The following is a 13,153-nucleotide window of genomic DNA, read 5'->3' on the forward strand; positions in this document are numbered from 1 at the left end:
CTAAGTCATTCCTAACTGTTGATAAATCACTCAGTCATTCCTAACTGTTGATAAATCACTCATTCATTACTTACCATTGATAAATCAATCAGTCATTCCTAACCATTGATAAATCACTCAGTCATTCCTAACCATTGATAAATCACTCAGTCATTNTAAATCACTCAGTCATTCCTTACCATTGATAAATTAATCAGAAGACGTGCCACTAAAATCTTACGGTTCATTATAGTCTAGGAAAGCTACAGACCAATACAGATTTCAAACAAATATAATGTGTAGATTTAATCTATCAAGTTCAAAAACAAACGAGATGAAAAGTGACATTTGTGACTATGCTAAGTTTGTGATGTGCCCTCTGACCTATATAGCTACGTACTTCTCCTTGCCCTGTCCTCCCACAGCCATCCTCTTGCTCTCTCCGTCCCAGGCGATGTCCTTAATGATGCCAGAGATCGGTTGATATTCACACTTGTTGATGTGTTCCTTTTGGGTGGTGTCCCAGATAATTACTTTTCCAGATGTATCTGCACACAGAAACACATCAGCATGTTTAGGGTCTAAAATTACTGGATTTCCCATAAGTTTATGCATTAAAACAAAGACTTACTTAATAATGATATATGTTGAATTTTTGAAAAAGACAGTGCATCTATTAGTTGTAAACCTCTGAAACCTACCTCATTCCACATTTCCAATTATTCAATACTTACGTTGTGTATACCAGTAAAACTACTCAATACCTACTTACGTTATGTATACCAGTAAAATTACTCACTACCTACTTACGTTGTGTATACCAGTAAATTTACTCAATACCTACTTACATTGTGTATACCAGTAAAATTACTCAATATATACTTACGTTGTACCAGTAAAATTACTAGATATCTACTTACGTTGTGTGTACCAGTAAAACTATTCAATACCTACTTATGTTGTGTATATCAGTAAAATATCTACTTTCGTTGTGTATACCAGTAAATTTACTCAATACCTACTTACGTCGTGTATACCAGTAAAATTAATCAATACCTACTTACGTTGTGTATTCCAGTAAAATTACTCAATATATACTTACGTTGTACCAGTAAAATTACTAGATATCTACTTACGTTGTGTGTACCAGTAAAATTACTCAATTCCTACTTACGTTGTGTATATCAGTAAAGTATCTACTTTCGTTGTGTATACCAGTAAATTTACTCAATACCTACTTACATTGTGTATACCAGTAAAACTTCTCAATCCCTCCTTACGTTGTGTATACCAGTAAATTTACTCAATACCTACTTACGTTGGGGATACCAGTAAAATTACTCACTACCTACTTACGTTGTGTATACCAGTAAAATTAATCAATACCTACTTACGTTGGGGATACCAGTAAAATTACTCAATATCTACTTTCGTTGTGTATACCAGTAAAATTACTCACTACCTACTTACGTTGTGTATTCCAGTAAAATTACTCAATACCGTCTTACGTTGTGTATACCAGAAAAACTATTCAATATCTACTTACGTTGTACCAGTAAAATTACTAGATATCTAATTACGTTGTGTATACCAGTAAAATTCTTCAATATCTACTAATGTTATGTATACCAGTAAAATTACTCACTACCTACTTACGTTGTGTATTCCAGTAAAATTACTCAATATATACTTACGTTGTACCAGTAAAATTACTAGATATCTACTTACGTTGTGTGTACCAGTAAAATTACTCAATACCTACTTACGTTGTGTATACCAGTAAAACTATTCAATATCTACTTATGTTGTGTATATCAGTAAAATTACTCAATATCTACTTTCAATATCTACTTAAGTTGTGTATACCAGTAAAACTGCTCAATATCTACTTACGTTGTGTGTACCAGTAAAACTACTCAATATCTACTTTCGTTGTGTATACCAGTAAAATTACTCAATACCTACTTACGTTGTGTATACCAGTAAAATTACTCAAAATCTACATACGTTGTGTATATCAGTAAAATTACTCAATACCTACTTACGTTGTGTGTACCAGTAAAATTACTCAATATCTACTTACGTTGTGTGTACCAGTAAAACTACTCAATATCGACTTTCGTTGTGTATACCAGTAAAATTACTCAATCCCTACTTACGTTGTGTATACCAGTAAAATTGCTCAATACCTACTTACGTTGTGTATATCAGTAAAGTATCTACTTTCGTTGTGTATACCAGTAAATTTACTCAATACCTACTTACGTTGTGTATACCAGTAAAATTCTTCAATATCTACTAATGTTATGTATACCAGTAAAATTACTCAATATCTACTTTCAATATCTACTTACGTTGTGTTTACCAGTAAAACTATTCAATATCTCCTTATGTTGTGTATATCAGTAAAATTACTCATTATCTACTTACGTTGTGTGTACCAGTAAAACTACTCAATATCTCCTTACGTTGTGTATACCAGTAAAATTCTTCAATATCTACTAATGTTATGTATACCAGTAAAATTACTCAATATCTACTTTCAATATCTACTTACGTTGTGTATACCAGTAAAATTACTCAAAATCTACATACGTTGTGTATATCAGTAAAATTACTCAATACCTACTTACGTTGTGTGTACCAGTAAAATTACTCAAAATCTTCTTATGTTGTGTATACCAGTAAAATTACTCAATACCTACTTACGTTGTGTACATCAGTAAAATTACTCAATACCTACTTACGGTGTGTGTACCAGTAAAATTACTCAAAATCTTCTTATGTTGTGTATGCCAGTAAAATTACTCAATACCTACTTACGTTGCGTATACCAGTAAAATTACTCAAAATCTACATCCGTTGTGTATATCAGTAAAATTACTCAATTCCTACTTACGTTGTGTATACCAGTAAAATTACTCAAAATCTACATCCGTTGTGTATATCAGTAAAATTACTCAATACCTTCTTACGTTGTGTATATCAGTAAAATTACTCAATTCCTACTTACGTTGTGTATACCAGTAAAATTACTCAAAATCTAGATACGTTGTGTATATCAGTAAAATTACTCAATACCTCCTTACGTTGTGTATATCAGTAAAATTACTCAATTCCTACTTACGTTGTGTATACCAGTAAAATTACTCAAAATCTAGATACGTTGTGTATATCAGTAAAATTACTCAATTCCTACTTACGTTGTGTATACCAGTAAAATTACTCAAAATCTTCATACGTTGTGTATATCAGTAAAATTACTCAATATCTACTTACGTTGTGTATATCAGTAAAATTACTCAATAGCTACTTACGTTGTGTATACCAGTAAAATTACTCAATTCCTACTTACGTTGTGTATACCAGTAAAATTACTCAAAATCTTCATACGTTGTGTATATCAGTAAAATTACTCAATTCCTACTTACGTTGTGTATACCAGTAAAATTACTCAAAATCTTCATACGTTGTGTATATCAGTAAAATTACTCAATTCCTACTTACGTTGTGTATACCAGTAAAATTACTCAATTCCTTCTTTCGTTGTGTATACCAGTAAAATTACTCAAAATCTTCATACGTTGTGTATATCAGTAAAATTACTCAATAGCTACTTACGTTGTGTATACCAGTAAAATTACTCAATATCTACTTACGTTGTGTTTACCAGTAAAATATATCTACGTACCCTGAGTGTGACACACTACTTACCAGCGGAGGCGATGTAGAATCCTGATGGAGACCACTGAGCTACAGTGGCTTGAGTGGTGTGTTTAGTGATGATTTCTGCATCCATATATGGATTCTGTAACAAGACATCAATTCCTTGTCTGACTTTCATCACACCTTATCACACTTTGATATATGTTGATTGGATATATTCCTCTGACATCAACATCTTAATGAGTTTTAGTAGGGTTTATAATTACAGTCTGTTACCGTCCCTCTACACATAGTTTGCTTACCAAGGGTCTGTATAGAAAATGAGCCGGACCCTTCTACATATCTTACGCCAATATACATGGGTCTATAGAGTGTCAGTAATTAACTATGAACAAATACTGCAAAACAACAATTGAGGAAAAAAATATGTTAAAAGTAAACATCATTGGTCCAAATAAATCATCAGTATAAAATTTATTTTTCAAGGTTTGAATGAAAGTTACGTCTCAAACTTGACTTACAGCAAGGTCACGCATTATGACGTTATTGCCATTTGTGTAGAGAAACTTGTGCTTGCCAGCTGGGCATCCTCCAAGGACAATAGGTACTCCTCTCGAAGTACGAGGTAAGGTTGCGAAGATCCCGTCCGCTGAAATGAATAAATAAACACATCTAAGACTCCAGTTATCTCCTCAACCGTGACACCAGTTAATATTGGGACTTGGATATTCGAGACCAGGGCTCATGTTTTCCCTGTGGAACTCACCAACTTTCTGAGAACCCACTATATCTATTAGTAAGGAAACTCACTGAGTCACTGAGCCAGCAGGGCCTGTATTCATGAAACCGTTCTCATGCTCAAGCATGGATTTTGTGCTCAAGTCTAATTTCTTGTTCCAGTTATAAATTATGTAAAAAATCTTATTTTGTTACAGTTTTGGACAAAACTTGAAGCCAAATACTGTTTTCAATATTTATATTTGACTTTTTGATCATTGACATGATATAGGTCAGGTCCAGTACACTCTGCCGATTGAGCTATATAGCTGTAAAGACCTCTGTAATAACTCAATATATTGACCTATCTGAAATAGGTCTTTTGAGCTATTTTCAAGTGATTTTCTTTTTTAAGGAAAATGAAACAAAGTCGCTTTTAAAAGAAGATTGTATCATTATGTTGATAGAATCCATGCTTGAGCATGAGAACGGTTTCATGAATACGGGCCCAGTACTCAAATTTACGAGTCTCAAAAATCACTGAAGCGTAACTCAACTCTGTACAAATATCTAAATATAACAGTACTGAATGACCTGATGCTTTATCATTCATCTTGCTACATAATGCGGGTGTGGGCGGGTCTCTATCGAAATGTCAGATATGCTTCATGTAGTAAAGAAAGTAAAAAAAAGTCAACAGATTAATATTCAATCAATTTGAGCTGTGCGTGATAACTGTTATAAACTTCATGGATACATTGTGAAGCTATACAACAGCGATATAACATAGACATAACTTTTATTTTCGTCTTCGAAAGAAAGTATAAACACAAGTTCAGGAAGTTTTCTGGCCGGGACTCACTTCCTGAAAACTTATTTGTCGTGATAGCCTTAGTGCACGAGACAGTGGCGAACTCCGATTTGTGTCTCCTGTGTTATATTATTTCGATATAGTATAGCATGTGTAAAATATGTGTCCGTTAGCTAAACTTACCAACGTGATTCTTTACAATCGACATTCTGCAATGATGGTAGTTCCTCACCGGTTAAACACGGAAGTGAGTAATCGGAAGTAGGCTTGACGCATGTCAGTAAAACCTTCAGACCATATTTGGTATTATCTAGTTAACAGGTCACGATACGGGTACAAATATTCCTGAATTCATGGACATTTATGGAATTGACGCATGGAACGTTATTTATCTTGATTAGATAATTTTCAAATATAGCTTCAAAAGTAATAATAAGATATTGCAGAACGGTGTTTACAGGGAAAATCCTGGAATTTAAGAGCAGTGGGCCATTTCAGCATTTTTTAGTCGATATCAAAATTAAGAGGGGCCATTCTATGTTAAATAAAAATAAAATTGGAACACGAAGGGGTCAATTTCAGTGTTGATGGGTCAATGGCCCCATGGTCCCTCTAGGATTATCGCTGTTTAGCGTTATGGAACATGTACATGGCATAATGTCAGTTTTAGGGTACTATTTTACTACATACACAGTAATGGCTATATGTTGTCTCTGGTGGTAGTACAGTTGTATGATACCGCGGGCTAATAGAAAGCAATATAATTCAAGTAAACGTTAACAAGATTACTTAAATAGCAAGAGGCCCAGGGGGCCTGTATCGCTCACCTGGTTATTTAAGCAATCATGGCACAATATTTACATTTGCTCTGTAATTCCAATTTGTAACCACTTCAGACATTTAGGGTAAGAACTTGGAATCGTTACTATGAGACTTTATAATTCATAAAGAATTAAGGTTGTTACTATTACTAGTACATTAGTTGGGTTGGAGATAAAAAGTATGTGATGGCCGTTCATTTGTCGAATTGTCTATATAAACAATACCAAACTTTACCCCCTCCCCAAAGGCAAACGAGGGACCTGGGACACATGAAAATCACAAAGTATATAAACCACTATAAGGCCTTTACAACTATGAGTAGTATTTGATTCTAGCATTTCTGGAACTACAAAAGAAGATTTTTGACCCCCCCCCCCTTTTCTGCCCCTAACTCAGCCCTCTAGGGGGTCAGACTCATATATTTTTTTACCTGCAGACCCCCTCCCCCTAACAAGTATTTCTGTCAANTACATTAGTTGGGTTGGAGATAAAAAGTATGTGATGGCCGTTCATTTGTCGAATTGTCTATATAAACAATACCAAACTTTACCCCCTCCCCAAAGGCAAACGAGGGACCTGGGACACATGAAAATCACAAAGTATATAAACCACTATAAGGCCTTTACAACTATGAGTAGTATTTGATTCTAGCATTTCTGGAACTACAAAAGAAGATTTTTGACCCCCCCCCCCTTTTCTGCCCCTAACTCAGCCCTCTAGGGGGTCAGACTCATATATTTTTTTACCTGCAGACCCCCTCCCCCTAACAAGTATTTCTGTCAAATATGAACAACTTCCGTTCAAAACAATGGAAGATATGGCCTATTATGATTATTTCCNCGAAGTTCTTTTAAGATTTATGATCGTCAGCAAACCACTGAAAACCACTGATGACCAGGACGATGGAGATAATACAGGAAAGAGCTATTCGCTTAAATATTGAAAATAATTACACATGTGCATCTACATTTAGAGATCTTTTAAAACAAAACAATCTTGACGTTTTACATATAGGCAGGCTAAAGACTATGGCTAAAGAACTGTATAAGATTTTAAATAAGATAGCACCAGATGTTTTTGGAGAGTACATTATTTCAGGAAAAAAATACCATTACTGTACCAAGGGCTAGAACCACAAGGTGTGGAAAGATGTCATCTATGGAACAGTCTGTCTAATGAACTAAGGTGTGCTGAGAACTATAATACCTTGTGCAGGCTGTTGCTACCTTGAATGGCCAGTTATGTAGTTGTGCTATATGTGTGGAGTAAATGTCTAGCTTAATTTTATGGTTTTTATTTCAATTTATGTTTAGCTTTTTCTCTTAATTTGGTAAATGATAGTGTTTTCTTTTAACACAGGATATATTAGCATATATTCTGGTATTTTTTTTGTATTTTTTTTGCCGTATTGGCATATATATGTATATTAGGCATCCATACATTTTGAAAAAGATCTCATGTGTATGCCATATCACTCTTACATTATTTTTTATTGTTTTTTTAGTGCTCTATATGTTTTGTGCATGCTATGATATGTATGTATGTATGTATTTTTGTTTGCTTGCTAACACGTAGTACTCTGACTTGTATTGTTTAGTCCCTTAAGCCGTTTTTATTTTTATTTAATATGAATGCTGTGATATTTCGTTTTTGTTTGTAATTTTCTATGCATTTTACTCATTTTTTGTTTGTGGTAAAAATAGCTCTACAGAGCTCATGTTTATTGTTTACATGTACGACTTTAAATAAATCTTCTGGTCTCTTGTATTAGTACCTGGTATCTTGTATTAGTACCTGTATTATTACGTGGGATCTTGTATTAGTCCCTGGTATCTTGTATTAGTTCCTGTATCTTGTATTCGTACCTGGTATCTTGTATTAGTACCTGTATCTTGTATTAGTACCTGTTATCTTATATAAGTACCTGGTATCTTGTATTAACACCTGTATCTTGTATTAGTACCTGGTATCTTGTATTAGTACCTGTATCTTGTAGTAGTACCTGTATCTTGTATTAGTACCTGGTATCTTGTATTAATACCTGTATCTTGTATTAGTACCTGTTATCTTGTATAACTATACCTGTATCTTGTATTTGTACCTGTATCTTGTATTAGTACCTGTATCTTGTATTAGTACCTGTTATCTTATATAAGTACCTTGTATCTTGTATTAACACCTGTATCTTGTATTAGTACCTGGGATCTTGTATTAGTACCTGTATTATTACCTGGTATTTTGTATTAGTACCTGGTATCTTGTATTAATACCTGTATCTTGTATTAGTACCTGTTATCTTGTATAACTATACCTGTATCTTGTATTTGTACCTGTATCTTGTATTAGTACCTGTATCTTGTATTAGTACCTGGGATCTTGTATTAGTACCTGTATCTTGTATTAGTACCTGTATCTGGTATTAGTACCTGTATCTTGTATTAGTACCTGGGATCTTGTATTAGTACCTGTATCTTGTATTAGTACCTGTATCTTTTATTAGTACCTGGTATCTTGTATTAGTACCTGGGATCTTGTATTAGTACCTGTATTATTACCTGGTATCTTGTATTAGTACCTGGTATCTTGTATTGGTACCTGTATCTTGTATTAGTACCTGGTATCTTATATTAGTACCTGTATCTTGTATTAGTACCTGTATCTGGTATTAGTACCTGTATCTTGTATTAGTACCTGATATCTTGTATTAGTACCTGTATCTTGTATTAGTACCTGGTATCTTGTATTAGTACCTGTATTATTACCTGGTATCTTGTATTAGTACCTGGTATCTTGTATTAGTACCTGGTATCTTGTATTAGTATCTGGTATCTTGTATTAGTACCTGTATCTTGTATTAGTACCTGATATCTTGTATTAGTACCTGGTATCTTGTATTAGTACCTGGTATCTTGTATTAGTACATGTATCTTGTATTAGTGCCTGGTATCTTGTATTAGTACCTGGTATCTTGTATTAGTACCTGGTATCTTGTACCTGGTATCTTGTATCTTGTACCTGGTATCTTGTATCTTGTACCTGGTAGGTATATTTTATCCCTGTGTGTTGACGTTATGGTATGTTTTGTCTTTACATGTTTATGCTGATGTATATTTTATCCCTGTGTGTGTGTTGACGTTATGGTAGGTTTTGTCTTTACATGTTGGTGCTGAGGTATATGTTATCATTGTGTGTTGACGTTATGGTCTGTATCTTGTATTAGTACCTGTTATCTTGTATAACTATACCTGTATCTTGTATTTGTACCTGTATCTTGTATTAGTTCCTGGTATCTTGTATTAGTCCCTGTATCCTGTATTAGTACCTGTATCTTGTATTTGTACCTGTATCTTGTATTATTACCTGTATCTTGTATTAGTTCCTGATATCTTGTATTAGTACCTGATATCTTGTATTAGTACCTGATATCTTGTATTAGTTCCTGATATCTTGTATTAGTACCTGGTATCATGTATTAGTACCTGTATCTTGTACTAGTACCTGTATCTTGTATTATTACCTGGTATCTTGTATTAGTCCCTGTATCTTGTATTAGTACCTGTTATCTTGTATAACTATACCTGTATCTTGTATTTGTACCTGTATCTTGTATTATTACCTGTATCTTGTATTAGTCCCTGTATCCTGTATTAGTACCTGTATCTTGTATTGGTTCCTGTATTATTACCTGGTATCTTGTATTAGTACATGGTATCTTGTACCTGGTATCTTGTATCTTGTCCCTGGTAGGTATATTTTATCCCGGTGTGTTGACGTTATGGTATGTTTCGTCTTTACATGTTGATGCTGAGGAATATGTTATCACTGTGTGTTTACTTTATGGTATGTTTTGTCTTGACATGTTGACGCTGCGGTATATGTTATCCCCGGGTGTTGACGTTATGGTATGTTTTGTCTTTACATGTTGGTGCTGAGGTATATGTTATCCCTGTGTGTCTTTACATGTTGATGCTGAGGTATATGTTATCCCTGTGTGTTGAAGTTTTGGTATGTTTTGTCTTTACATGTTGATGCTGATGTATATGTTATCCCCGTGTGTTGACATTATGGTATGTTTTGACTTGACATGTTGACGCTGAGGTATATGTTATCCCCGTGTGTTGACGTTATGGTATGTTTCGTCTTGACATGTTGATGCTGAGGTAGATTTCATCCCTATGTGTTGAAGTTATGGTATGTTTTGTCTTAACATGTTGGCGCTGAGGTATATTTCATCCCTGTGTGTTGAAGTTATGGTATGTTTTGTCTTTACATGTTGATGATGAGGTATATGTTATCACTGTGTGTTGACGTTATGGTATGTTTTGTCTTGACATATTGATGCTGAGGTATATTTCATCCCTGTGTGTTGACGTTATGGTATGTTTTGTCTTGACATGTTGATGCTGAGGTATATTTCATCCCTATGTGTTGAAGTTATGGTATGTTTTGTCTTAACATGTTGATGCTGAGGTATATGTTATCCCCGTGTGTTGACGTTATGGTATGTTTTGTCTTTACATGTTGACGCTGAGGTATATGTTATCCCTGTGTGTTGACGTTATGGTAAGTTTTGTCTTGACATGTTGATGCTGAGGTATATTTCATCCCTATGTGTTGAAGTTATGGTATGTTTTGTCTTTACATGTTGATGATGAGGTATATGTTATCACTGTGTGTTGACGTTATGGTATGTTTTGTCTTAACATGTTGATGATGAGGTATATTTTCATCCCTGTGTGTTGACGTTATGGTATGTTTTGTCTTAACATGTTGATGATGAGGTATATTTTCATCCCTGTGTGTTGACGTTATGGTATGTTTTGTCTTTACGTGTTGATGCTGAGGTATATTTCATCCCTGTGTGTTGACATTATGGTATGTTTTGTCTTTACATGTTGATGCTGATGTATATGTTATCCCCGTGTGTTGACGTTATGGTATGTTTTGTCCTAACATGTTGACGCTGAGGTATATTTCATCCCTGTGTGTTGACGTTATGGTATGTTTTGTCTTGACATGTTGACGCTGAGGGATATGTTATCCCCGTGTGTTGACGTTATGGTTTGTTTTGTCTTTACATGTTGACGCTGAGACATGTTGATGCTGAGGTATATTTCATCCCTGTGTGTTGACATTATGGTATGTTTTGTCTTTACATGTTGATGCTGAGGTATATTTCATCCCTGTGTTTTGACGTTATGGTATGTTTTGTCTTAACATGTTGACGCTGAGGTATATTTCATCCATGTGTGTTGACGTTATGGTATGTTTTGTCTTTACATGTTGATGCTGATGTATATGTTATCCCTGTGGGTTGACGTTATGGTATGTTTTGTCTTTACATGTTGACGCTGAGGTATATGTTATCCCTGTGTGTTGACGTTATGGTTTGTTTTGTCTTTACATGTTGACGCTGAGGTATATTTTATTCCTGTGTGTTTACGTGATGGTATATTTCATCCCTGTGTGTTGACGTTATGGTATATTTTATCCCTTTTCGTTGACGTTATGGTATATGTTATCTCTGTGTGTTGACGCTGTGTTATATTTTATCCCTGTGTGTTGACAGTATGGTATATATTATCCCTGTGTGTTGACATTATGGTATATGTTATCCCTGTGTGTTGACATTATGGTATATGTTATCCCTGTGTGTTGACGCTGTGTTATATTTTATCCCTGTGTGTTGACAGTATGATATATTTTATCCCTGTGTGTTGACAGTATGGTATATTTTATCCCTGTGTGTTGACATTATGGTATATGTTATCCCTGTGTGTTGACATTATGGTATATGTTATCCCTGTGTGTTGACGTTATGGTATATTTTATCCCTGTTTGTTGGCAATGAGATCTTTTTTCTCCGGTGGGCTGACGCTGTGCTATATTTGTTCCTGCGTGTTGACGCTGTGTTATATTTGTTCCTGCGTATTGACGCTATGTTATATTTGTTCCTTCGTGTTGACGCTGTGTTATATTTGTTCCTTCGTGTTGACGCTGTGTTATATTTGTTCCTGCGTGTTGACGTTGTTATTTATTTGTTCCTGCATGTTGACGCTGTGTTATATTTGTTCCTGTGTATTGACGCTATGTTATATTTGTTCCTTCGTGTTGATGCTGTGTTATATTTGTTCCTGCGTGTTGACGCTGTGTTATATTTGTTCCTTCGTGTTGACGCTGTGTTATATTTGTTCCTGTGTATTGACGCTATGTTATATTTGTTCCTTCGTGTTGACGCTGTGTTATATTTGTTCCTGTGTATTGACGCTATGTTATATTTGTTCCTTCGTGTTGACGCTGTGTTATATTTGTTCCTTCGTGTTGACGCTGTGTTATATTTGTTCCTGTGTATTGACGCTATGTTATATTTGTTCCTTCGTGTTGACGCTGTGTTATATTTGTTCCTGCGTGTTGACGCTATGTTATATTTGTTCCTTCGTGTTGACGCTGTGTTATATTTGTTCCTTCGTGTTGACGCTGTGTTATATTTGTTCCTGTGTGTTGACGTTGTGGTATATTTGTTCCTGTGTGTTGACGCTGTGTTATATTTGTTGCTGCGTGTTGACGTTGTTATATATTTGTTCCTGCGTGTTGACGCTATGTCATATTTGTTGCTGCGTGTTGACGCTGTGTTATATTTATTCCTGTGTGTTGACCCCGTGGTATATTTTGTACATGTGTGTTGACGTTGTGGTATATTCGTTCCTGTGTGTTGACGCTGTTGTATATTTTGTACATGTGTATTGACGGTATGTTATATTTTTCACTTGTTTGTTGACGTTGTGGTATATTTGTTCCTGTGTGTTGACGCTGTGTTATATTTGTTCCTGCGTGTTGACCCCGTGGTATATTTTGTACATGTGTGTTGACGGTGTGTTATATTTCTTCCTGTGTGTTGACGCTGTGGTTAATTTGTTGCTGCGTGTTGACTCCGTGGTATATTTTGTACATGTGTGTTGACGTTGTGGTATATTTGTTCCTTCGCGTTGACGCTGTGTTATATTTGTTCCTGTGTGTTGACGTTGTGGTATATTTGTTCCTTCGCGTTGACGCTGTGTTATATTTGTTCCTGTGTGTTGACGTTGTGGTATATTTGTTCCTGTGTGTTGACGCTGTGGTATATTTGTTCCTGTGTGTTGACGCTGTGGTATATTTGTT

General features: G+C 34.9%; 1 protein-coding gene across 1 annotated transcript; it reads right to left on the bottom strand.

The window, feature by feature from the left end:
• Nucleotides 1-348: 348 nt before the first annotated feature.
• LOC110441641 (WD repeat-containing protein 1-A-like) lies at nt 349-5,440 on the bottom strand. The gene is made up of 4 exons (XM_021484836.1): nt 5,357-5,440; nt 4,167-4,294; nt 3,694-3,787; nt 349-527 (listed from the first exon to the last, which is right to left on the bottom strand). Exons 1-4 carry the CDS (start codon nt 5,379-5,381, stop codon nt 364-366), a joined length of 411 nt encoding a protein of 136 aa, XP_021340511.1. The 5' UTR covers nt 5,382-5,440; the 3' UTR covers nt 349-363.
• Nucleotides 5,441-13,153: the final 7,713 nt, after the last annotated feature.

This window comes from Mizuhopecten yessoensis, unplaced genomic scaffold, assembly GCF_002113885.1.
Source record: "Mizuhopecten yessoensis strain PY_sf001 unplaced genomic scaffold, ASM211388v2 scaffold716075, whole genome shotgun sequence".
Lineage (NCBI taxonomy): Eukaryota > Metazoa > Mollusca > Bivalvia > Pectinida > Pectinidae > Mizuhopecten > Mizuhopecten yessoensis.

What these genes read in the sequence shown, in the direction of transcription:
- LOC110441641 (XM_021484836.1), bottom strand. Translation starts at nt 5,381, where the DNA reads ATGTCGATTGTAAAGAATCACGTTG. An exon ending in GATTGTAAAGAATCACGTTG is followed by an intron (nt 4,295 to 5,356) that starts GTAAGTTTAGCT and finishes TATTCATTTCAG; the next exon opens with CGGACGGGATCTTCGCAACC. An exon ending in ATTCTACATCGCCTCCGCTG is followed by an intron (nt 528 to 3,693) that starts GTAAGTAGTGTG and finishes TTCTGTGTGCAG; the next exon opens with ATACATCTGGAAAAGTAATT.